General features: G+C 36.8%; 2 protein-coding genes across 6 annotated transcripts in view; one reads left to right on the top strand and one right to left on the bottom strand.

The window, feature by feature from the left end:
* Positions 1 to 785: 785 nt before the first annotated feature.
* METTL21C (methyltransferase 21C, AARS1 lysine) lies at positions 786 to 8,824 on the top strand. Of its 4 annotated transcripts, XM_056327976.1 has the most exons (6): positions 786 to 1,461; positions 4,270 to 4,398; positions 4,827 to 4,987; positions 6,133 to 6,275; positions 7,793 to 7,910; positions 8,180 to 8,824. In XM_056327976.1, exons 3-6 carry the CDS (start codon positions 4,837 to 4,839, stop codon positions 8,572 to 8,574), a joined length of 807 nt encoding a protein of 268 aa, XP_056183951.1. In that variant the 5' UTR covers positions 786 to 1,461; positions 4,270 to 4,398; positions 4,827 to 4,836; the 3' UTR covers positions 8,575 to 8,824. The 4 variants fall into 4 exon arrangements, with proteins under 4 accessions (XP_056183951.1, XP_056183950.1, XP_056183952.1 ...); XM_056327975.1 differs by lacking the exon at positions 4,270 to 4,398; XM_056327974.1 differs by lacking the exon at positions 786 to 1,461 and having other exon boundaries at positions 2,955 to 4,398.
* Positions 8,825 to 8,951: 127 nt separating this feature from the next.
* Positions 8,952 to 25,333, bottom strand: part of TPP2 (tripeptidyl peptidase 2) — a 54,583-nt gene continuing 38,201 nt past the window's right edge. For both annotated transcript variants that reach the window (XM_056327972.1, XM_056327973.1), the window contains 6 exons: positions 21,907 to 22,058; positions 21,715 to 21,811; positions 20,719 to 20,849; positions 19,232 to 19,439; positions 10,467 to 10,586; positions 8,952 to 9,863 (listed from right to left, as the gene is read on the bottom strand). In XM_056327972.1, coding sequence (XP_056183947.1) covers positions 9,774 to 9,863; positions 10,467 to 10,586; positions 19,232 to 19,439; positions 20,719 to 20,849; positions 21,715 to 21,811; positions 21,907 to 22,058 — 798 coding nt within the window. In that variant the 3' untranslated portion in view covers positions 8,952 to 9,773. The remainder of the gene's footprint in view (positions 9,864 to 10,466; positions 10,587 to 19,231; positions 19,440 to 20,718; positions 20,850 to 21,714; positions 21,812 to 21,906; positions 22,059 to 25,333) is intronic.

The raw sequence follows: 25,333 nt of genomic DNA, 5'->3' as shown, positions 1-25,333 counted from the left end.
ATATGTCAACAGCTACATTGCAGAGTATCAGTGTTGACTCCTGTATCACTTACGAGAAGCGAAGCCGTGCCTACATGATTTGTAAATAAGCTGTAACACTGTCCTTACAGTTGCCATCCTTTTTAGTTGTTCACACAAGAGACACGATATCGAGTAAACCAGTTCCCGTGATTTGATTTAAAAAATAAACTATTCATGTTCAGCATCAACCCCCTTGCCAAAGCTTGGGATGGAACTTTAAGAGCAGCACCAGTCTGAGCTACGTTCACCCCCAGTGACAAATATAATAAACGTGACGGCAAGAACGTGCCTGCTAAAAAGACCACATCTTTAAAAAAGGTATGGTGGTCATTCCAACAGCAGTGCATCTGCCTTTTTCTTTCTAATAACAGCTACTGACGTAGCTTGGGAACGCTCACTTGCACTACTTGTAATGTCAGGCAGGTCTGTGAAACGCAGCATTTATGCTATCAACACAGTTAATGTCTTAATACCAGATCCCAAATACATATTTAAAAAAAAAAGTATTATTGAATTTCCGAGGAGGAAAGAAACTGGGTGCACATTTGAATGAGCAGCCAAGTGTTTTTTATACTTGTGTGAGTACTAGAGACACACAGCGGCTGACGTGTGAAACACACAGCCGCAGTGATGGAAAAGACTCATTTTTTCCCTTTGCCACGCTTCAAGAGTACAATACCTAAATTCAAAAGCTGTTCATCCAAAGATGAAAACGTCCACAGAGTAAAAAAAAAAATAATAAAAAATAAATCTACATTGCCCCCAGCTTATTTCTTTTGCCAGCAATAGTTGTTTACTATTTAGCCAGGGGTGGTTTTCTAGCTTTATGACTTTCGAAGTTCCTTTTAAATTTTTTGACCCTCTATAGTTGAATCTGTTTCTACAGAATCTTTTCCAAGAAGAAGGGGAAGACAGAAGGGCAGCAAAGTGGTAAATGCATATAAAACTCTAAAATTCTTGAAATGTGTAAGGAATACATATTTATATGTATACACATCTATAATATCCGTATGTTTTAAAACAAGCAACTGCAAGATTTTCTGATGAAAGCGTGTTTTTGTGTCCACACTCTCAGCAGATATGATGTTCCCTGTGGTTATGACCTGCACTAAAGATAATGGGGGAGCTGTTATTTCCTCAGGACTGTCAGTTCCCCATGCTGTCCGTGACTCGGGCAGGGGAGGGTACCCAGAGCTTCCACAACCAGACACTCAGCGAAGCAAGCAAGACTTGACCTTTTCCTGGCAGCAGGAGCTGGATGCACTTTTCTCTGCGTCTGAGCTACTGCCAAGCAATCACACATGTTATTTATGCGCTAGTTTGCCCAAGGTAAGTTGCTTGTTTGGGCCAGCACTGCAGACAGTAAGGCGAACATGGGGAACACTTAATCTGCAAAAACAGAACAAGAGGATGGAGGAAGCAAAGATTTTATTTCTGAAGGTTGGTACACTTGGGGCTTCAAAGCCTAAGAGCATTTTCATTTTGTACTCCAAATGTGGAACAGTTTAGTGTAACATAGTAAGTTCTTCAAGCACTGCCTGGTAATGTTACTCTAAATAACCTGCAAGCCGACTGGTCAGAGCAGAGTTATTCCTTCCAGGTGCATGCCTGTATAAAAACCTCTGGAGCATGCATCCGCCCACAGGAAACTTCCAGTGCCCTCTGTCACAGCAGGTACCCACACAGCTGTACAGCTAACCTTGTCTGACATGCCTTTGTGTTCTCCGCTAACTAACAACAGAAATATGTTTGTCAGAATTCTTGTATTTCAGGTCATGTTAACCAACGAAATCCAGCTTACCTAACCTCTGCTGTTTCGCCAAGAGTAGCTATCATTGCCGGTTTTCAATATTTGGATACATTTACTTTGTTGATTCAAATATATAGGTTTACTAAAGGAAGTGTCAGTACTAGGAACCTCACTGTATTTCCTAGAATTTAGAGTACTCTTTTTTAATTTTATTTTGTGCATGACAACAAGAGAAAATTGCATAAGCTCTAAGAAACACAGATGCTTGTGTACGGTATGAGTGTATGGGCTAAGCCCTATCTCACAAAGAATACACTGCAATCGAGTTTCCCACTGAGCAACCAGAATTGGCTTTTGGCCAAATAATTCAGACTAAAACAGACTGGGCTGTGTAAATGTGCAGAGGTGAGAGAAACATTCAGAGCTGTGTTTACAACGGAAGACCCAGTGACACAGTCCTGCTCGCTAACCTACTTTTTTTCTTGGCCAGGTAGCTAGATTTGAAAAATTCTTTCCAAGCAATGGATTTCGGAAGTTCAAAAGGCGCAAAATTTATTCTTACAGGGGATAAGCTGTTACCTTAAGATTTATCTTCATCTTACAATTTGTCATTCAGTGTTTAATTACCTTGTTAATTTTACATGGCATTGTCAAGTAGACACAATTTTGTAAATTATTCTTTCTTCCTTAGGTTCTGAAGAAATCAAATGTGATTTTTCTAAGGTTTTTTTGTTCATACCAGTTTAAGATTATTAATGGAGTCAAAAATTGTTTAAAAACTTTGGAAAGCTCTGAATTTAGGTGATTATTTCCCATCAGGATCATTCTGGAAAGAAATTAGCTGTTACCATTCAGAAAGGGCCAACATTTTCTAAGGGAACAGATTTCGGTTGCAATATTCTTAAATCAAAATTCATTTAGAGATGCATCATTTTCAGTAAAATATGGATCAGAAAAACATAATAGTAGTAAGAAATGTCAGTTTTTACAATTCCAGAAGCACAGCAGCAACTTGACCATATTACACATAGGGTATAGACCAGGGGTCCTCAAACTTTTTAACCAGGGGGCCAGCGCGCGGATGCAGTGGCAGGCAGTCATCTGCGGCTGCTTGGTTTCACCCCCAACCCCGGCGGGGTGCATGTGTTGGGGGGGGTTCTGTAAATACCGGGGGCCGGATTGAGGACCCTGGGGGGCCGTATCCAGCCTGCGGGCCGTAGTTTGAGGACCCCTGGTATAGAACAATGAAGACACTACCTGTTTGCAAATAGCTTAGTCAATACTCACTTGTGCTTGTAGTCTTCAGGTACAGTTTGTCATTTACAATGATAAAACAAAGCTGTGCATCACTAGTGCCAAGATGCTAATATAAATTGTAAGACTACATTCTCCTGTAGCTTGCAGATTAAAAAAAAGCTTTACTTTTAACTCCATTTTATGAAATATATAATCTAATAGTTATGGCAGTAGGATACACACACACACACACAAACCCCCTTCTGTTCAGCAAAAGCTACACGTATGAAAAAATATTTGTATTATTCTAGCATCTAGAAGCCCAAGCTGTAAAACAGAACCCAGTGAGTTGTGTGACATACAAGTGCAGAGTGCACAATCTTTATCCCCGCAACTTACCATCTGAACAGCTCAGGCAAGGGATGGACTTAAGGACCACATCAGCCTCACCACAGTATCAGTGTAATTTCTAGGTGTTTTTCAGACCCACTGGTCATTTTAAGAAGGGATTTCATAAAAAGAGCAAAGTGTCTTTGTAAATATTTAAGCAGACTCCTGTTTTAGAGGAGCTCAAAGGACTAAATAGGAAAAAGCATAACTTTTTAATTTGAAAAAGTAATATCACATGTCTAATTGAATTTAGAATTCAGTCTGTACTGAATGAGTGATAACTGGATATATGTATCACAATCAGAGACACAACTGTATTTACTGCAAGTAAATACAGATTTACTATGCATGTTTCCAAGCTGTTTTCTGGTATTCACTGCTACCCATAGCCAGCTGAAATTTTGACCAGTTGCAGTAAGAACTTGTCTAAGCAAGGGAAAAAACAAATACCGAAGGACCACTTTCTACCCAGAATGACAAACTGAACAGTTTACTCATTAAACAAGCCCTTCTGATTCTTACACGAGAATACTGGACAAGGCAAAGTTTCCTCCTGTTTTGTAATTTCAGGACTGGCTTTTCACTTAAATAGCACAAATTTCGTACTACAAGAGCCTTACCAAAAATCCAGACAACCCCCCAGATTTGAAAATGGTGTGCTTTGCATGTTTAAACATGAAACGTTCAGAAGACTGCGTCTTCAAGTAAGTGTTCTCTGGCTGTAGCCATCACCGGTTCTGACAGATTCTTTACATTTGCACCTGAATATATTTCTCAAAAAAATCTTACCGATACAAACTTCTCACTGCAATTATTTCCTGACTGCAGTCTGCATACTCTGAAATTCGCTACATTTCATGTAATTCAATTAGCTCTTCTGCGGGAAAAGGCAGAGAAGAGAAGGCAACTGTACAGAAGGAAACAAAACCAAGAACACTGACTGCAGCACATTAACCAGTTCTTATCGCAGGAAGGCCAAGTCCTGACTTCTTTGGAAAACAGTAAATTACACAGATAAAAGGTCTTAGTTATGAAAAGACAGTTCATCTTTCCCAGCTGTTGCTTCAGTTGATATGAGGTACCATGCAAGTAGCTCACTTTTCAGACTGATTAGTGGCATCCAGTCAGTGACATAAGGTTTTGCATAAGTGATAAGATAAATGCAATAATAAATATGATAAACATGATAAAATAAAAACTCTGATGGCATTACTGCATTACCAGAAAGTGCTCACAGCAACTTCCAGTGGAGTGGGGATGTCACCTCTCATCATGGCTTCCTATCCGTTCAACCAGTCATTGAAGAAAAAAACAAACAAACAAACCACCCAGAACTCAAGCCCACCCAAACTACTCATTGTCTTCTTCCAGTTGTATCTCATACAGAGTGCCCTCAAGCTTCGGCATTGTTTTCCCTCTTCCTTTTCAGCTCTTTTGCCATGATCTCTGCACAGCAGCCACCATTCCCCAACAAAATTCAAGAAGTAATGGACTGCCAGACTGAGGAAGAAAACTGTGAAGAGCAGTATGACTCCGAAAACTGCACTTGCAGCTCAAAGTGTGCATCATCAACAGCAGAATCCAACTCAGGTTTAATTCAAATACTGCAATTGCTATGGCATGCTAGCATTTCATACTTCCCTTTGTCTCAGTCTTCAAACAGTAGATGTCATCATGTCACTTTTCATCTCTATTTTATCCCACCATTTCCCCTTATGTTTGTATTTATTATCAGACTAAATCTACAAAAAAGACTAGCTGCATAATTAAGATGTATGTCTAAAAAGCTCTCTGGATTTTACGAGACACTTAAGAATTATTTTTCAATTGCAATCAGAGATATGATTATAATATGCATTAATTGGACTGACACTTTTGAAGCTGTGGTATTACAAATTGGAACTGGCCAAAATGCTCAAACACCTACCAAGGACTCCAGGCAAGCATCAATGAAAACCTATGCAAGCTGAAGCAAAATTTTTCTTTGCAGCTAAAGTTAATTTTGTATCATCTATGCAATCCTGCTAACAGGCTTCCAACAACAGGACAGTCATTCAGAACAGTGTCCTTGTTTTCAGTGAGGCCAGATGGAGCAGTTCAGCAGTGCTCTCCCAAAATACCTCATTTACAAGCCTATTTGCTACGATGAGCCATGCTAGCACAACTGTAACACTGACTTGCTGAACTGCGCCTTTCACATCAACATATACTTGAAGAGTATCTTACAACCCTGCTTTTGTGGAAGAACAGTTAAAAAATAACCACTAAGAGCAGCTAGGTTTTCTTCAATGTAAGAGGCAAATCCTACATCCTTCCTATGTAAAAAGTTTAATGTTCTAGATCTGTTGGCCCCCCAAATGAAAACAAAGCCCCTATACGTGGCATACCACGTCATAGTATGAACTACAGCATATCCCAAAATACAAGTGAACTCGGTCCTGAAAGTCTTCTAGCTGTTATTAGCAGAGTTATATATGTGAATGAGCAGATTTGTCTAAAAGGCTCATTTATCTCTGTAAATTGCCCACACACACACCCAGAATGGCAGGAAATTACCATTGCTCCTTTTGCTCCCTGGCCAGCCCGACCGTTCCGCTTCTGGACAGCAACTGGTATCAAGGCCAGTAGCCTGACAACTTTTCTAGTCCATGTGCCTACATACTATTTTTGCAAAATACTTTTTACGCTTTAACAAACTGCATATAAAAATAAAAATTTTATCATTTCTTTCACAGATTCACCAGTAATTCTTAAAATACTACAGAACTGGGTTCCTAGAGTTTCACACTACTTTGATAAAGAGCACTACACGTATGTTGGCCACCAGATCGTCATTCAGGAGTCCATAGAACACTTTGGAGCCGTGGTATGGCCGGGGGTAAGTAGATGACAGTACCCAGAAAACTGACACAACAAAGAGTAAACAATGACAGTGGCACACAAATACTAAGGAAGCTTTTCTTAGATGACACTTCTGGCAGCAGAAGTCAGAATTTTCCCTATGCAGAACAAAGTTGTGAAGTACTTTAGCAGAAAGCTCTGCCTTGTGCTAATTTGCCAGTTCACCCCAAAAGCACTGTGGCCCTGAAATGTTTGTAAATTGCATGCAAATACTGAAAAAAAATTAAGAAAGGGAACTCAGGAAGAAGTGTCCAGCTTCTTCCATGTTTCAAGTCAGTCACTGCTGGGAAGTAAACAATAAATAAATAAAAGAACAGTTAAATATGCTTCTTTTAAAGAACAGGCTGGGAAAGTTCCATTGCTGTATGGAAAACCGTACTTGCAAACAGTTCTCCAGTCTTTGTTTCTCCCTGCTCTTAAAAACAGAGTTTTAAGTGGACTGAGAAAACTGGCTTTGAGGGAAGAGAGGGTCAACTGATAAAGATGTGAAAATTGGGATTTCAAAATTTTCAGATCCACATTTATTGAAAAAGCTCACAGAAAGAGGCAGACATTTTCAAAACAATAGAGCAAAAGAAAGCATCTGGATGGGTGAAACGGTATCTTATTTTGAAATGTCAGATCATCACTTTTCACGTTAATCAGGTGTCAGAATGCAGACTGCAAAACTTTCCAAGAAAATCAAGAGGTTGGACAAATTGGACCAGTGATTCATTAGCTGTCAGCCTTCCCAGAGCAGGTAGCCAGCATTAAATTATGAAAAGCACAAGAGTTAAAAACAGTAACAAATCTGAAGAGAAGCAAAAGGGCAGTTAGTTTCTTTGGCATCAGTTCATTTTGCTCACGAACAGCCGATTTATATTCCATTGATAAGATGTTTACAAAGATCTGGTAAACAATATTTCCATATTATGCTGCTGTTTTGTGGGGGTTTTTTGGGGTTTTTTTTTTTTGTTTGTTTTTTTAAAGTTTATACTAGTATCAAGAGACAAGTGTTGAGTTGGTAAATAACAATTTTTTTAATATTTCCTTTGCATAAAAAGAAGAATTTTAACCAAAAAAATAAAAATCTGTTCTTGAAAAACCTCTGCTGAAGCCTCAACCTGCTTCATGCTAGTGATAACAAACCATAACATTCATGATTATAAACCAGAACATCACTTTTTACATATTGCTAAACCTCGTTTGCTGTTCTGACTGTATGGTTCACATTTAAACACTGCCTACCACGGGCTGTCAGAGGACTAAGAGTATACAGCAGTGTGCAGCAAATACATATCCCATAAACCTAAAACTAAAAATAAGCTGTTTGAATTTTTTTTCATATATAAAACCAGAACACATAATAATTCTTTCCTTATTACATTTTTATGTCACAGCCTTCTGTGTTTTTCATTGTATAAAAAAAATCCCAACTCTGCATAACAAAAACCTGATGAATTTCTGTGGAACTTACCTTGTTTCTGCCTTATGAATATGTGTTAACCATTTTAGGCACTGGCTTTATCTCAATATCTGGAATCAAATCAAGAACAATTCAACCTCAAAGACAAAAAAGTTTTGGAAATTGGCGCTGGAACAGGCTTGGTTTCCATTGTGGCCTGTATCTTAGGTTAGTCAAGTTGTATTTCCTTTTGGATTTCTTGTAAAAGATGATACAGATCTGCTGCTGTCACTTTAAGGCAATGAAGCAACAGCTCAAGTATTTTGTTTGTCACTGCTTTTTTAAAATGAAAATTATTGTAAAATACGGTTTTATTAATAAAGTAACTACACTAGTTATTGGTGAGGGGGAAGCTGGGCATGTAGATAAAGTTTTTTTATATACAACTATGTTCAACTACATATCTATGAATCAAAACAAATTTGTGTTTTATTTAGGAGCTTACGTTACAGCTACTGATTTGCCTGAAGTTCTTGAAAATCTCTCATATAATATTTCAAGAAATACACAAAACATGAATATGCACAAACCTGAAGTAAGAAAACTGGTATGGGGAGAAGGCCTCAATGAAGACTTTCCTGCATCAACTTACCATTATGATTTCCTACTGGCAAGTGATGTTGTATACCATCATACTGCTTTGGACCCCCTGCTAGCAACAATGGTGTATTTTTGTAAGCCAGGAACAGTATTACTATGGGCAAATAAATTCAGATTCAGTACAGACTATGAGTTTTTGGAAAAAATTTGCAGTATATTTAACACAACCATTCTAGCAGAATTTCCAGAATCAAATGTCAAGCTCCTTAAAGCCACAGTAAGAGAGAATTAAAGAGAAAAACTACTACTTTTTGATTTAGTGGCAGCACCTTCCAGTTTGGAATGCTTTGCAGCATTACCATGCACCTTCTGTGCATTTATGTTTGTAAAAGTTGCAGTTGTATCCAAGTTTTTCATTACAAGTTATGAAAAAATTGACAAGATATCATACAGCAGTTTGTCCCTGGCTGACACACATGACCTGTTCAAACAGACTAGTATCACTCCGCTTAAGGAACAATGTTAGCAGCAATAGTTAGTAAAAAGGCTTTAACAGAAAGCATTGATCTTCTGTGCTGCACTGAACTTCTGTTGTTTGTAAGGTGGTGTTTTGCCTTTTTTTTTTTTCCAGCAAGCTTCATTTATGTACTCTTTCAGAAACCAATACAATTTTTAGCTTCATTATTTGTTTTTATTAATTATAAAATAATATTTTAAAGTATCACAGTGCACATGGTGTTTTTTGATCTTCAACTTTGCACATTTATTCTGCTGTGGTTTACATTTTTAACAGTATTAAACATATATGTATAGCTTTACAATACCTGACCAAGATTTAACTGTCTGGCACTTTTATACATGTATCAGCCTGTCCTGATACTCAACTTCACATGGATTTTTGAGTTTGCCTGGAATCACTCCAAAATGAAGTTTTAGGAGAGCACCTATGCATCAGCAATTCCGAGCTACACATTGTTACAATTTGAGAGGTTGAATTTTTCTTAAAAAAAATTAAATGTAAACTCTTGCAAACAATACAGGTAATGATGTTCCATTGCTTTAATCTAATAAATAAAATTTTTGCTACTCTTGAAGTAGCTTTAAGGCCTTCATACAATTGAAATGAAGATCAAACATGTTAAAATTTGTTTTACTGTAAAAAATACAGAGCTTTTACAGGTTTGCAGTTAAAAGTAATCATTAAGAACCTAACATGCATGCAGTAAGCCTGTTCAGCCTAATTCCAAATCCTTGGTGTTGGCAGTTCTGGCACATCCATTGCCAGCAATGGGATGCACAATAAGGAAACTCCCTGATGACAAGTCAGGTTAACAGGTATTAAGCTGTACTGAAGTGCCTTTACTGATAAATACAAACAATTTAATAATCAACATTCAGTAATGAAAACATGCGTTCCAATAAAAAGTCAACTGAAATTTTTCATATCCTGCCCCATATAAAATCACTTACAAGTTTACAATCGTTGGTTTTCTAGAATACACAGTAATCAGGTGGATACATGACAGGAAGCCAATTTTCAGTGAAAGTTGCACAATGAGTCCATCCAAGTAACTTCATTAGCTGAAGAGAAAAAGTGAACATTTTTAAAAAGAATCTCTAGGGTCTTACCCTTTTTAAGATCTAAATCCTTCCAACAAACACTGCATTGATATCAACATCTTAAAGATGTCTACTATCAGAAAGATAACAGATCGGAGAACTAGTGATCTTTGAATTACTTTGTCCTTCCTGAAAGAGGAAAAAGAAAATCATCCTACATGATCTACAGTCTTTCAACTCAATGCACTAAAATTCTGTCCCAGGAGTTACATTAATTCCCATTAATAACAGTAAAACCAACAGTGGTTAAACAGCAACATAATGGGATTTTAAATATGCAGAAAATCTTTGGCTAAGTTGTCTCTACTTTCTTTATGTGCCAAACTAAGTTCCAGAAAGTAAATCTGCTAAAAATGAGTTACTCACAAACTAGCTATTGTAGAAAAAGAAAGAACAAGTCACTACTAAAAAAGGAGGCCAAGCTACAAAAGTCTGGGTCAAGTTAAAATGTTAAGTTTAGTGAGCTCTAAAGTATCAAAAATTCAAGAAGACTTTTTTTATATGTTACTTTTAAAAACTTACTTAGCATGAACATAGACCATTACTTTACCAAGTACACGTTACCTGGATGCAGTTTTTCAAGTTGTCCTTCGTTGGCTTCTCTTCTGCAAGTTTTGTGGCAAACTTGAGACCTCTCCCATACATTTTATTTACCAATGCATGCTTATAGGCAAAAGTCAAAACCTACAATGTGAAAACAAAACCAAATTAGATATTTTAGTTTTACAAGGCTTAACAAGTAATAGCAGATTCTGATCAGGTAGCAGAAGTGATTTAAACTAAGTAAAACATTTACACAAGATAGCTTGCATTTTTCTTCGCAGTAGAACAGATGATTCACAGTAGTAGTTACAAACATGAACTTCCTAGAGACTATTTCTGACTTCACAAATATATTTGACTTCAGAACATCTTACGTAACACAGAAGTCACTATTCTAATTTTTTTATTCATCACATTTCTAGCTTCTTTGGATTTTCATTTTCTAGAGGCAACTGTATGGTATTAAGACCAAAATTTTATTTTAAAAAACAAAAATCAAGAACCAGGCAGGTATATCTTTGACCCACAGAAACAAAGACCCAATTGAGAGTTTTGATTCCTAGGAAGTCACAAACTTATTGCAGGAACAAGTATGAACATACATAGCAAATGATATATATATGCACACACACAGAGAGAAATGCACATAATTATAAACAAGCAATGAAGACAGGTAAGCATGAAGACAAGACTCAAGGTTTGGGTAAGCCTCTCACTATTGGTAATTTACTAAGAAGAGATTATAGAAAAAGCTTCCTCCTGATAACACTAAATCTAAAGAAACAGCTTACAATACTTGTCAATGCTGTAACTAACACGCACAAATGATTACTGAAAAGCTAATGCAAAATAAATCAGGTTCTTAACACCTGACAGTTCAGGCTATTCACAGTTCGTACCATTTCACCAGTCACAGGCACTAAGAATTAGTGAAATAGGAGATGTTTCATATATTCCCTTTGGAACACTCATAGTAAATAGCTTTAACTTTCTTTCCTGAAGAGTGACGTATCAGCAAAGTTGGTGAATATGGTGGTGTTTCTGTTGTTGGTGAAGTTTATGAAATCTCGTATTAAAGAGTTTGCTATTCATTTCCCTCACACATTTAACTATTTTTCCTTTCCTCTGACTCCTCCAACAAAAGTCACATTTTCCCTCACTTAAATTACCCCACTAAAAGAAGCTAACAAAACCACTTCAAGGATGCTCAGAAATATTTTGCATTACAGCAAAAAAATTTTAAAATATTTCTTAAGAATATAAATATTAAAGAATCCAAAATCTGAATCCTGCAAGGACTGAAGAACCTGCCTAATTTTAACATTCAATGGAAGTGTTCAGGCAGCTAAACACATGCACAAATCTTTGCAGGATCAATACTTGAAAGACTGAGCTAAAAAAACGAAGTAACAAGCTTAATTATCAAGCAAGGAAAGGTAAGTAATTTTGAAGCTCTAAAGTGTATGTCGAGCACAGTTGCTCATTCTTCTGTCTTCAGATACTTATTTTGTGGAGTTGAAGTATTCACTTAACCTGTGGTATATTAAGACACATACATATATGCAACAATGAGCATACAGCACCATTCACATGTAGATTTTCCAAATATTGCTATTGGAAAAATACTTTGCATGCTGCATTCTCAATCCAATTATTTTGGATATTCTCCTGAAGCAGAAGACATTAGCAAACACTTCTGAATAACTGCTCAGCGGATCCATTAGCAGATTTAGTTTGTTAAACTTAAAAAAAAAAATCCCTTCTGTAAAAGATGATAGAAACCACAAAACAAAACCAAAACAAAATAAATCTCAAATGAAAAATGCATTGGAGCTCTCAGCAAATAACATATTGGAGGCTAACCAGAAATAATGTCACTGCTCTATTAAGAAAGCTCTTACCTGACCCTGCAAGTTTTGAATGGTTATTGAACATCACTGATAAAGGCAGGAGGAAAGCCACTTGACAGCATTTCTTTCGTAACAGGGCTTCCTAGAGTTTTTGCGGCAAGAAAACAAAGCATTTTACGAAACACCCTTGCTCTGGCCAAATAAAAGTTTGGGTATTTCTATATGAGAAAGAAGTTCTCTGCTGGACCAAAAGGTTGAAATCAATGCTCCAAGAGCTCTTGATAAAAGACAGTAATTTCTGTCTTAGTGCTTGGAAAAAAAACCCCAATAAACTGTATACAAGTTTACTAAAACCATAAGAAGTTCATTTACACTTCAGAAATTAAGAATAATGCATGAGATGCTTTAAAATCAGAATAGGTTTATAAACAAAAACGTTAGATAGGAAATGATACTTTATAACTTCTACACATATTGGTCAAATTAAGCCTTACAATTAAAATACAGCAAGCTTTACAAGATCACATAAGTGAAGATTATGATTCCTTGATATGTGTAAACAAAATGTAAACTGGAGTGCTATTAAGATATAACAGAAAACAGTTGCTATGTGAATGTATAACAACAGCAAATAAATCCATTTGTAGTATTTAAAAGCAGTTGCTACATGAAAGAATAGGAACAAATCTGAGAGGATTCCATACTATTTCATAATGTCAATAATTTAGGCTAGCTTTTACAGAACAAGCGATACGGCCCAGAAATTCAAAGAGCGAAAAACAAAGGGCAATAAGAAAAGTAAAAGCCAGACCCATAAAAGTGTTCGGATGTCCATTTCCTAATTAGCTACCTAACTTGCCATTGCCTACATAAAGATGCATATTTAGGACAGTAAAATGCTGGAACAATCTATCCCAAGACATTTGCAGGGCTAAACATTCTTTAAGAAAAGAACTTTTTGAACCCGGCAACACTAAACTACCTAATAAAAAGTTTTTCTAGTATCCTAATACTGTTACTTATGAAAACAGACCTCTCTAATCAGTTACTTCATTATTTACACAGTTGTTTAAAATATATCTACATTTACAGATAATTGAAATACTAGGTGAAATGATATAATCTATAGATAACACACTCCAACTACTTCAAAGAATCCTGAAGTTGTAACGTTTATAATTACCAACAGACATGTTTTTTCAAGTTCATATATATGTCTATAGTAATAAACTAAGGTTTCTTAGCTATGTTGACATGCCTCTGCTCTATCGACTGGGCTATTACAAATAAAAGCAATACTCATGCAAAAAAAATTGACTCACCATTTTTTCAAGAGAGGGAGGGGAGTTAAGGGAATCAAGTATCCAGCAACAAGTTTTTGGCAGTGACTGAATACAATCAGCTGGAAGAGACAGCTGCATCTGACAGTGCAGACAGCAATATGAAAAACAATCCAGGCTAAAGATGTTTAAGAGACAAGATGGAAAGGTCTGGGCCTTTTATTTGTTTTCAAACTTATTTTTAAATGTGCAATTTTGCTCTTCCCCAACAGCTAATTTAAAGGTCGAAGGGCATGAAATTCTACAGATGGGTCATTCCTAGTAACAAACCAGCAACATCCTATTACTCTCCTGTAGCAGTTGTTTAAAACCAGGGATTTTGACCTACATATTTTAAGGTTATGTTCTAGGCAAAAGAAAAATTGCACAGCTCATATTTCATTACCAAAAACCCTGAAGCACTACCACAAATGTTTTGGGATAAACAAATACGTGCTGCATAGAGGTGTCTCAGCTGACATTTCTTTAAAACACTTGTGGGTACACAGGGAACATAAATATTTGTTTTCATATTTCATTTAAAATAAACTTTCAGAGTTTATTCTACTATCAAAAGTCAGCACCAGCTTCCCTACATACTTGCTACAATGTGGGGACAAGCATGATATTTCAGTGGAAAACAGACAATTCAAAGGAAGTAACGAATGCCCTGGGGCAACACAGGTGCTGTACCTGCAGAGGTGGAACAAGTGATAGTACTTGGTTTACTGGAAGGTGAGCAGAAATGTGCAGAAACGCGATAACATTCCCGATTAATCTTTAAAAACAATGTAGAAAAACCACATCTGTCTTTGTTTTCAAAAAATTTACTTAGCCTTTTCACTGACATCTGGATGAACTTTGGCTTACAGGAAGCTTAGATGTAAAATCACCTAGAACAATGTTTCTATCTAAAGCCACATATATACTTGAACAATTAGTGCAGTTTATTTCCATTCTCTCTCACCCAGTTGTTCCAGCTTTCAAGTGCCCACAGCACAAAGCCATGTTCACATGCATGAAGAGCTCCACATTTTCATTTCCAGTGTAGTCCTTTAGAATAAGCTGGCTGCTTCTTGAGGACTCTCATTTGAAGGACATTCACACAAGATCTATCCCTGATCCTACATCACTACCCTTCCTCCTTCCAAACCTCTTCTCAAAAGGCAAGTGAGTCATGCAAGGTTAGGTGACAGAGCCAAGTCACAACACTTCCATTTCATCAGTGTGGCCTAAGTCCAGAGCAGCATCACAGAAAGGCTATTAAAGCTGTAATTTCTTGTTTTCTACCTAGGTGAATTTTACCAAGCACAAGTCAGCTGGACTGAAGAGCATTATCAATGCTTTTGCCCTTACCCTAGCAAAACTAATTTGTTCTTAGACAGAATCTCTTTTGAAGCCTTAAACACTACTTCACAAAATCAAGTCCTCAACATTGTTCCTAAACTCCCCACCTCAAGGGAAGTGAGCTACATGAAAAGTATGGCTCCCCTTAAACAGGCAAGACTCCAGATTTTCCTCTTACAGTCCATAAAATAAAATTAATTGCATTAAGCTATTCAATTGGTTTTTTAAACAAAATATTCCAGAAAGTACAACAGCATACTGCATGCAACACCAAGGTGGAGATTTATACAACTGTTTCTTCCAAATAGACAGAAGCTACTGCAAAGAAGACCACCAACGGCCACTGCAGGTACATTCTATTAGCCCATCTCTAGGGCAGAAGATGTTTACATTTATTTAAACAGGAAGCTGAGAGAACTTGAAGAACAATCCCACTTACAGAACTTGTCATCCATTGTGAATCAAAATGAATGACTACTGAGTGGACAGTTTAACATGAGATGCCATTTGGCAGAGTTGGGTGGAATGAAGGAACTGTGAAGTATTAAGTTAATTTTTGAAGAAAAGTTACAGCCCATGACACACATGTACAGCCATTCTCAGTTTAGAACAAAGACAGTAGGAATATAACTAACTTTTTCTCTTATACTTTTTTTGTGCCTGGCCATATGATAATTATGTAGCCTTAGTATTAAAAGCAACCCTTAAAAAAGCTAAATAAAGCATAATTGGATCATCATATGTTTACGATTTTGAATGACTAAGAGGGTATGCCATCATTACCTGGAATCTTTAATGCTAACAACTGAAACAGCGGTCTGAACAATGTAATTGCTAACTACAGGCACTTCCTGGGAAAACTACCGGATGGACATGACACCTGTTAGTAAAGCAAATGAAAGAATATGAACAGCAGCCAGCATGAAACTTTTAGGAAGCAATCAAGGAAAAACAAACAACCAACTCCCTCTGCCCTAGCCCTCATCCTCTTCTCTAAATCTGTTATCAGGGAAAATCATTATTCTACTATCTCCTTTCAAAAGTAAAATACTCAAGTCTCATCAAGGTCTGAGTGACATTACTCTTACTCCTCACCCTTTTCAAAGAGCTTCCAGAAAAACAGAAAAAGAAAACCTCAGAGTATGAAAGTGAACAATTACATGTCTCAGTTCCAATAATCATACAAAAGGTTTACGTAGCAGCACGTGTCTCTTTCCCTTCAAAGTTTGTTTTTTTTTTTTTTAACCTTATCTGTATGCCCTTCTGGAATGAGAATTACTGAACATTACCACAGGAGAGATGAGAGGATAAATTCATCATGTGATCTTTAGAGACATTAAATTTGATAGCTAGCAAAACACTACATTACCGACAAACATACATCTTCCTAGACTACAGAAAGCATGAAGAAAACCACCACAGAAGCTAGTGAGCAACATAAATTACTTGCCAAGCAGTCACTGAATCGCAAAATGCTTGAAGGCAAAAGGGAGCTCTGAGATCATTAGTTCAACACCCCCACCACCACCATCCTTCCCCACTCAAAGTGGGGCCACCTATAGCAGGTTGCCCTGGATCACATTCAATTAAGTTTTGACTACCTCCAAGGATTGAGACTTCACCATTACTCCAGGCAACCCACTGGAGTTTGGTCACCCTCACAATAAAAAAAAACCAAACACTACCACTGCCACAAAACCAAAAAACCACACAGAAAAAAAAAACCCAATTTTTTCTTAAGAAGTCCTTGTGTTTTAGTCTGGGCCCACTGCCTCTTGTCCTGTCACTGGGAAAAGCCTAGCTCCATTTTATTTACTCCCCCCATCACCTATCTATACAGACAGACAAAAACTCCTTAAATTCTCTCTTCTCTGGGTTGAATAGTCTCAGCCTCTCTTCATATGACAAATGCTCCAGTCCCTTAATCATTTTTGTGGCCCTTGCTATACTACTTACACTAATGATCATAATTGTATTGATATAGGGCAATTTGTCCAGCAAGAAAAGAACACAGAAGATCAACTGTATGCAGGCCAGGCAAGGCTGAGTAAGTGAGGCACGTGTGGGTACTGGACAGAAAGCCCACAGAAAAGCACAGGACAAAGATGTACCCCAGGGGTCATTAGCATGTAGCATGACACGCTCATTTTTTCCACTTTCAGAAGCCACCCATTTAAAACATTCAGAGCAATCTAGAACATTTCTGGGTGAGAAGCATCCTCAATGTACTGGTTCTAGCTAAGACAATTTTCTTTACAACAGCTCCTGTAGGCTATGTTTTGGATTTGTGCTGAAACTGTGTTGATAATGCAGAGGTGTTTTCATTATTGCTGAGCAGCGCTTCCACAGAGTCCAAGGCCTTTTCTGCCTCTCACCCCACCAGCAAGCAGGCTGTGGGGGGTGGGGGGCACAAGTTGGGAGGGGACAGAGCCAGGACAGCTGGCCCCAACTGACCAAAGGAATCTCTTATACCATATGATGTCATGCTCAGCAATAAAATAAATGGGAAAGAAGGAAGGGGAGACATTCAGAGTGATGGTGCTTGTCTACCCAAGTAACTTCTGTGTGATGGAGCCCGGCTTTCCTGGAGATGGCTGAACACCTGCCTGCCAATAGGAAATAGTGAATTAATTCCTTGGTTTGCTTTGCTTGTGCATACAGGTTTTGCTTTCCCTATTAAACTGTCTTTATCTTAACCCACAAGCTGTCTCACTTTTTCCAGTTCTCTCCCCATCCCACTACAGAGCGAGCAAGTGGCTGTGTATAGCTCATGACGGTCTGTTTAGATTGCAGTTTGACTAGTAAAACCAAGAGGGAAAAGCAGACAAACACACTGTATAAACAAGATGGAAGTTATTTCCATATGAAATGCTACATAAATAAATCTAAGAAATTTTGTTGACCATTCAGTATCAATGTAACCATACAGAAGCATCAATTTTCAGAGCAAAATCTGAATATCCACTTAGACATATCCATGGTCAAAGCAGTCACAGACAGGTTCAATCCCTAATCTGCAATCCAAATCAGTTAGTCATTCCAGGTCCACACAGCTCAAGAGCGCCAGGAATCACTATCTGTATTGAAAAAAAACCCGTAACAGTGATAAACTCCCAATAAAATGTGTATATTGGCAGTTTTTCCACTGAAATCATTCTCATCGGCTTTAAAAACCAAGAGACAGAAATAAACCAGGGGTCACTACACTGGAATGTGGTACTGTATTTACAAACAGACAACAAGAAAATCATGTGCCAGACAAAATCAGCTACCACAGTATAGTTAATCAGTTAAAGATTAGAAGAGGTATGCTGAAAAGATGTAGGTGTACAAGAATATATACATTAAAAGAAGTGAGGGTAACCACCATCAACCCTCCTTTTCAAGCCTCCAGCTAAAGCACAAGTTCTTACTGGGAAGATTATTTACTATCAAGGCAATTAAGAATTTTTTCTTTTAATTTCAAAGTTTTTCTTGTGTAATTATCTGAAGTGCTTTGGCAATTTAACTGAATTATGAACAAATACATTGGTCACTTTATCTTCCACTAGAACACAGCCATATGCAAGAGTTAAGTACAGCAACTAATTAATACTCAGTAACTCAACAGTTAAAACATACAAAGCCATAAACTCTGTAAATTAAAAGCTATGAAACTCATCACCTATAATTGATTTTTTTTCCCCTTCTGGAATAGTCATCTTGAATGAAGCAGACAAAAACTTAAATGTCAGGATTAGGAACCTTGAAATGAAAGGGAAATCTGTGCCAATAAATATATGTGTAACTATTTCCAGGGGTTTCTTCTTTTACCTCTACAGACATTACTGACAGCAAAACACAAAACTTCTTCTGTCCATAGTGTAGAAGAGGCTACAGAATGCAGGGCTGACAGAGTAGGGATGCTGCACACTTCTGTGTGTGTACAGCTAGAACAGTGCAGAGAATCAAAAACGTTCCCTGAAAGGTACAGAAAGAAGCAATTCAATAAAGCAAGCTGTGTTTTCAAGAAAACCTGGTAGCATTCTATATCCTTCCTTAACCTCTACATTCACAGGCACAGAAATGGGCTTACCACGGATTTGACAGGCTTGGCAGAACCTCTGTGGAAAAAGGTTATTAAGGAAGCACAACATATGGGGAAAGCATGAAAAAGTAGAAGGGAGGAATGTATGAGGCTGTGCACACAAAGGCAGTGCATAATTCCAGGAGAATCTATCAAAAAACCCTATATGCAAAAGAAAAAAAAAAATCCGCTCTGCTCTCTTACCTTGCTGTCAAAAAGATCAGTCCATTTTGTTGTTTCCCAGAATGTCTCTGTCAAAGCTTCCGAGCAGCTCTCATGATCCTCATCTTTGCTTTCTGCATCACTGGAAGCAGCCCCTTCTTGGGCCTGCAGATGGAGAAGTTGGTCAGCCAGTGCACTTCCTTTTCGACAAAGTGCATCCACTAAAGTAGTCTTCTGTTTTTCCATTTCACTAAAAAAAAAAACCAAACCCAACATGAAAAATACTAAGAACTTTTTGCAGATGCCTCATTAAGAACAGAAACAGTGCTGTACTGAGTTTAAGCTAAAACTTAAACTTTAGTTTAAGCTAAAAAGTTTACAGCAGTTACACACAAAATGAAAATAAGCACAAAGATTATTTTTCAAGCATGGCTATTTACTATAAATTAAACTAATTTTGAAAAGTTACCTAAAGACACTATGCATTAAACAAGTTTGATCATTCTTCTAAGTCTGAAATGCCTTTGATGTCTTAAGGCAAGGGCAACTCAGGATTCTAAAACTGAGTAAGCTAGCATCCAGAAATACAGCTTTATTATTCCTGGCATTAGAAACAGAGAGTCAAATCCACCACTAACCATAAGCAGATACAATTCTGCTGACTTCAAAGGAACTGCACTCATTTAAAGCACCATTCAATCTGGTGTTCAATTCCAGACGTTAGATTCAACCACATGACCTAACAGGTCAACTTACCAAGAAATGTTTAGAATGAAGTTCATTATGTCATAGCTTTGCTTTCACATCAACAATTCAAGAATTATACAGAAATATTCACGATAGCTAGAACAGACTAGTTTTACAAATGAAATGCAATATTTTATCTAAAATAATAAAAAAATATGCATCACCCATTTTAAGGGCCTAAACTTCAAATGTGCTGCTCTATTTGGGACTACAACAGCACCATGCCACACAACACGAAATCTACTGGTTATTCTCCCAACTAAGGTGTCGCCTTCAAAACACTGTCTTCCTAAGGATATATGCTGGTAATTCAGAGGAACAATCTAAAACTAAAGAAAAACAACAGGTCTCAAAAATACTTTGAAGCACAAGAATGGTCCTCACATTTTTCAGAAATGAAACCTTTTGCAAGCAGTGACTTAGACTACGCAGGTAACACTCAAACACCTCTACATCGATATTCTAATGGTCCCTCTGATCAGAGATTAAGCTGGATACAAAAACTTAATTCCCCATTTTTCTGACACATCTAAATCCTGAAAGCGCACTTGTTTATTTTATTTAACATTGCCAAGTAAAAATTTGCAAGTTTGAGTGTTCCTGCATTCTGGAGATATAAGAAGAGAACAAAATAATTTTGTAGTCAAGTTTGACATTACCTTTGCCCCCCAAAATGACACAAGTTATTAAAAAAGTTTATAGCCATTCCATTTCTTATAAGCAGAGACAAAGTACATAACTACAGAAATAGGATGCAAGAAAATTATTTACTGGGTAGGTACTTTTTTATAGTAGTTGCATCAGGCCTGGGATCAGTCTTCATGGCAAAATATACTGCTAATGCTGTCTGATCAATATGAGAGATTACAATATTTGCAGCTTCAACAATTTCATCAAGTCTTTTCATTCGTTCCTAAAAGAAGAACAGAAAAGGCGTTTAGCACAATGAAATCACTCTACTTGACTGCTGGCCCTAACACTAGGATAATTGCAAAGGTACGCAGAAATAACATCAGGTAATTCAACATGTTCTTTTCTCCACTTTCTCCAATTTTTGATTAAAAAAGCTGGATAAATGCAGGAAATCTTGACAATGCAGATATGTAGTCCATTTCACTGAAAACACTGAGAAATATGAGGTGGGTATATGCAAAATGCAGAGTTTACAGAAAGAAAACCACCTTTCAGTACAAATTAATCCTCTTTAATAACTGTTACCACTTTTTTTAATTTCAGAAATAAATATAAAATCAGAAAAACATCCAAGCTGACATATACACAAAGCTGTTTATCTTCAAGATAAACAAAGCAAAGTTATGTGAACTTTTCTGTTCACAGTTCTCATTTTTGAGGACAACTATGGTGGATTTAGCTGTTGTTTCAAGGGGTCCCTCAGTTGTCTGAGCAATTCTGCTAGAACAAATTACCAATCCACTAGAGGAGCAGAATAGGATGTGTGCTTGTCTCAGTAACCACCATTTAGAATACTATTGTTGCAGCCTAAACCAGTAAGGAAACTTACAATGTATTCAACTTAACAAGGAATAAATGATAAACAAATATTCTATAGGTAGGCATACTTACATTCTGCTGTGGGATTAAGTAAAACACAGTCAGTTAAGAAGGCAGTTGTCAATCTAATTCAGAATTTCTGCTTTATAGTACCGAGTACAGCTACAGCAGTCACTTCAAGACCAAACATGTATGAAGAAAGATTCAGTTGTATAGGCTACACGGATGCATTGAGACAAAGTCTAATTTAAAGAGTGTTAAATAACCTTTTCAGAATCCAGCTGATGAAGTCTTGCAACATACAATGGAAGATGGTTAGGAAATGCTTCTTTCAACTCATTATACATGTCAGTGGTATCCAGCCTAGAAGAGAGGAGGTCATAGCATGAAATAGCAGATTCTGCATAGGTTTTTTGTACAGCTGCTTCAGGCTTGTGTAGTCATGACAGCAAACATACTTGGTCATCCACTGTATTTTTAGATCTCTTAAAGCTTCAGCAAATTCTTCTTTTACATCTTTTTCTTTTTCCTGTTCTCTTTCTTTCTCTTTGCTGCCATTTTTACTCTTTGACAGTGATGGTATCAGGTGATAGTGAACAGTAAGGACATCCTGGAGGTGGGAAAAGACACATACTGAGAGGGATACAGTATGCTTTTTTCAATGCTGTATAAAAGTTAAATCATAGCAAGCAGCTACTCCAAGCTACGCATAAAATGAGTAAGGATTCTGAGAGCAAAGGAATTAGTTGTTAAGAATTCGGGAACTGCTTTAACTTGTTATTTTAAGCGATACAAAGATGTAAACAGTAAAACAGCACGCTGGGCGTAAGACAAGAAAGCCTAAAATTTAGCAACTTTGATATTTTTGTATTCGTAGAGTTTTACATGATATTAATCAGGAAATCAGAAGGGTGGGTCTTTTTCTTTGTTTATAAAAAAGCAAGTAACTTGGTTAAAAGTCAAAGGAAAAAAAATCAGTTAGAGAGCCCATCCCACAAATCTAGCAATAAACTAATGAATAAAGATGACTGAATTCTAAAAAAAAAAAAAAAACCAGAGTAAGATAAATATGAATCATGACATAAGATAGATGTTTATTCCTCTTGAGACAGGATTTCTTGCATGTGCCTACTGATTTAGCTGATGCATTCAGTCAACTCTTTTCCAGTTTGCTGCTACAGACTTTCCTTTTTCACCTCTATGCTCAAAATAAGCAGACACAACAGCAAGATGTTTTTAAACCTGAAAAGGTAGCATAGAAATAACACTATAGTTTGAGTTCATGCTACACTACTCAACAGTTACCATTAGAAAATGGGATACAGCTATTTAAAAGGAAAATCTTAACTGATCTTAGATCATGCTCTGAAGTCCATTTGCTAAGATGATTTACATATAAACTTGTAAATAAGCCATCATTAGATTTCAGTCATTGCTTCTAAAAAATTAAAATTGCTGGGGGAGGCTATTTTATTGTTTTTTGGTTTAATGTTGCAATTTTTAAAAAAGCCTCTCCCCAAACAGTGTGGGGACATGTCCTTTTATTTTATATGTAGGATATTTCACACAGAAGATCACTTAAGTTTAAATCTTCTAGATACCATTACTGTACCACAATATTGTGCAAAATATTCTGCTGCATGCTTAACTACTGTGGCAATTTAATTATTCATACAAATTATTCAAAACTAAATTTGTGGGAATACATTTCCTATAAACAAGGTCAGTGTTTCATAATGAAACTAAGTCTTGTGCGGAAGATGGGAGTTATTTCAGGTTACTTAAACAGTGAGTAAAAATGTGACTGTTAGAAATTGCTATGCATAATCTTGAAATAATGGACTTCAACACTACACTTCTGAAACTACTCTAGAACACTGATGCAGAACAACTTTATTCAAACTGATAGTTCAAAGAGACCAGCAGCTTGCTATGGGTTACTGAAAACAATACTAGTAAGAGAATGTGACATCAATATTCCCTTAAAATAAATTTTCCAGCTGCTTAATACAAAATTGCAGATGAACCACAAAACTGACATTCACATTTTTTTAAAACCCTAGCTTAACTCACTAATCAACATTGAAGTATAGCTTTCACAGGAAATATCCTGCACATGTGCATTTCAAGTATGAAGTGCATGGCCAGGCAAGTACACCTATATGCGACTCCAGCAAGACCTAGGCCAGAGCATGATGAAACAGTTCATGGAGGCAGGCACACGTAGTGGAAGATGCAGAAGTCAGGAACATGGTATGGCCCTGGCTAACATAATTAGAATGGCAGAAAGTAACAATATAGTTAAAGCAAACTGAACATTAAGAAGTTAATTCAGTAAAAAAAAATCTGAATCTGTAGTTTCCAATGTTTTTTAAAAGACATCCTCTACTGAAACTAATACTTCTGTAAGAAAGAAACCTGTCTTCCTAGAAATATTCTTCTAATATTTCAGAATTTCCTTCTTGAAAGTCCTCTTTGATCTTACTTGGCAACATATGTTTGGAGTTACGGATCTAAATGGCCTCTGCATTCTCAAGCCTTGTCCATACGAGAAAGCTCTACTACTCTGGTTTAAGGTTCAAACCGAGCATAATTAGATTAACAAAACCTCACTTATGTGGATGAACTCTTTAAGAGACTAATTCCATGTATCTAAACCATCAACAGCAAAATGTCATCCTGCCACCCTCTCAGCTAGGTACCTTTGGCCGCATGAGATTCTGCAAGCATTACAAGCTATAACCACTGAAAGGGAAACACTGTGTTTCAGACCTAGGCACCCTCCTTTTTCAAAAGGACTTATGAAGAAAGAGGCACACTCTTCTGTACAGACAAACTTATTTCATGGGATCCATAAGGTCTAGGTGCTTATCACATTTAACTAAACTGTCTTAAGATGGACTGAGGCTTCTTTATTTTCTCTATTTTGTCTGTAAACAGTAGCATCATTTATAAAAACTCAGCAACCTCCTAGATAACTGAGGATGCCAAAATAACATTGTCATTGCCATTACAGAAACATTCATCGTTAAAGATTAAGGAGAAGAAAGGTAACTCTTCACAATTCAGTGCTTTAATGTCTTTTCTTATTCCAATTTCACCTCTAACTGTTCCACACTAAGGTAATTGCTACAGTGGTGTACTGGATTTGATTTTATATATGCATCTCATAAAAAGATAGAGTTATAGACAGAGAAAGGTAGCAAGCAAGCATATTGTCCATTGAGAAAAACAGTTTAAGGAAACTTTCAAACTAATGAGAAAGCTGCCCTTTGTTCATCCTCCAGAAAAAATTAAGCAATGTTAAAAATTCTGGAAGTATACAGGATATGCACTTTGGTCAGTGTACTCTCTGCACAGTCTAGTAAGCCTCAGTTTACTTTTTAGAGCTACAAACTGCATACATAAACAAGCACAATGCCCTCAAAACAGTCTCCTCTTAAAAGAGCTTAATTAACATTTAACCCAATTTTGTTTAAAAGATTTTAACTTAGATTTTTGTCCAATGATTCAACATTTAGTACTTCACGTGGAAAAGACACATGAACTATTGTTACTTATACTTTAAACCCTTCATAGCAAAACTAACCACAGGAAAAAGCTCCTTGAAGGATCACAGGCCTCATTTTCTGTTTGACAAATACCATGCACATCTGCACACACAGAAATATGAATGTGCATACGGAATTTGTATCTGCTTTAAGATGTATACAATTTGTGCAACATTGCTCATTTTTACAGCAATACTCGAAGCTGAACAAAATTTCTTGAAGTCACCTGCCAGGCTTACATAAAAATAAATCAGACATGTACTTCATCCATTTTTTGAAGGCCTCCTGATTAAACAGGGATAGTATCTTAATGCTCAAAGGTAGACATGCTTTT

The sequence above is a fragment of the Falco biarmicus genome, chromosome 2 (assembly GCF_023638135.1).
Source record: "Falco biarmicus isolate bFalBia1 chromosome 2, bFalBia1.pri, whole genome shotgun sequence".
Taxonomy (NCBI): Eukaryota; Metazoa; Chordata; class Aves; order Falconiformes; family Falconidae; genus Falco; species Falco biarmicus.
The sequence above is the reverse complement of the archived record's forward strand: the minus strand, read 5'-3'. Positions and strand labels throughout refer to the sequence as shown.

Excerpts from the sequence above, each read along its gene's own strand:
- METTL21C (XM_056327975.1), top strand. The coding sequence starts at position 4,837 with ATGATCTCTGCACAGCAGCCACCATTCCCCAACAAAATTCAAGAAGTA. Across the intron at positions 4,988-6,132 it reads AACAGCAGAATCCAACTCAG|ATTCACCAGTAATTCTTAAA; the intron begins GTTTAATTCAAA and ends TTTCTTTCACAG. Across the intron at positions 7,911-8,179 it reads CATTGTGGCCTGTATCTTAG|GAGCTTACGTTACAGCTACT; the intron begins GTTAGTCAAGTT and ends TGTTTTATTTAG.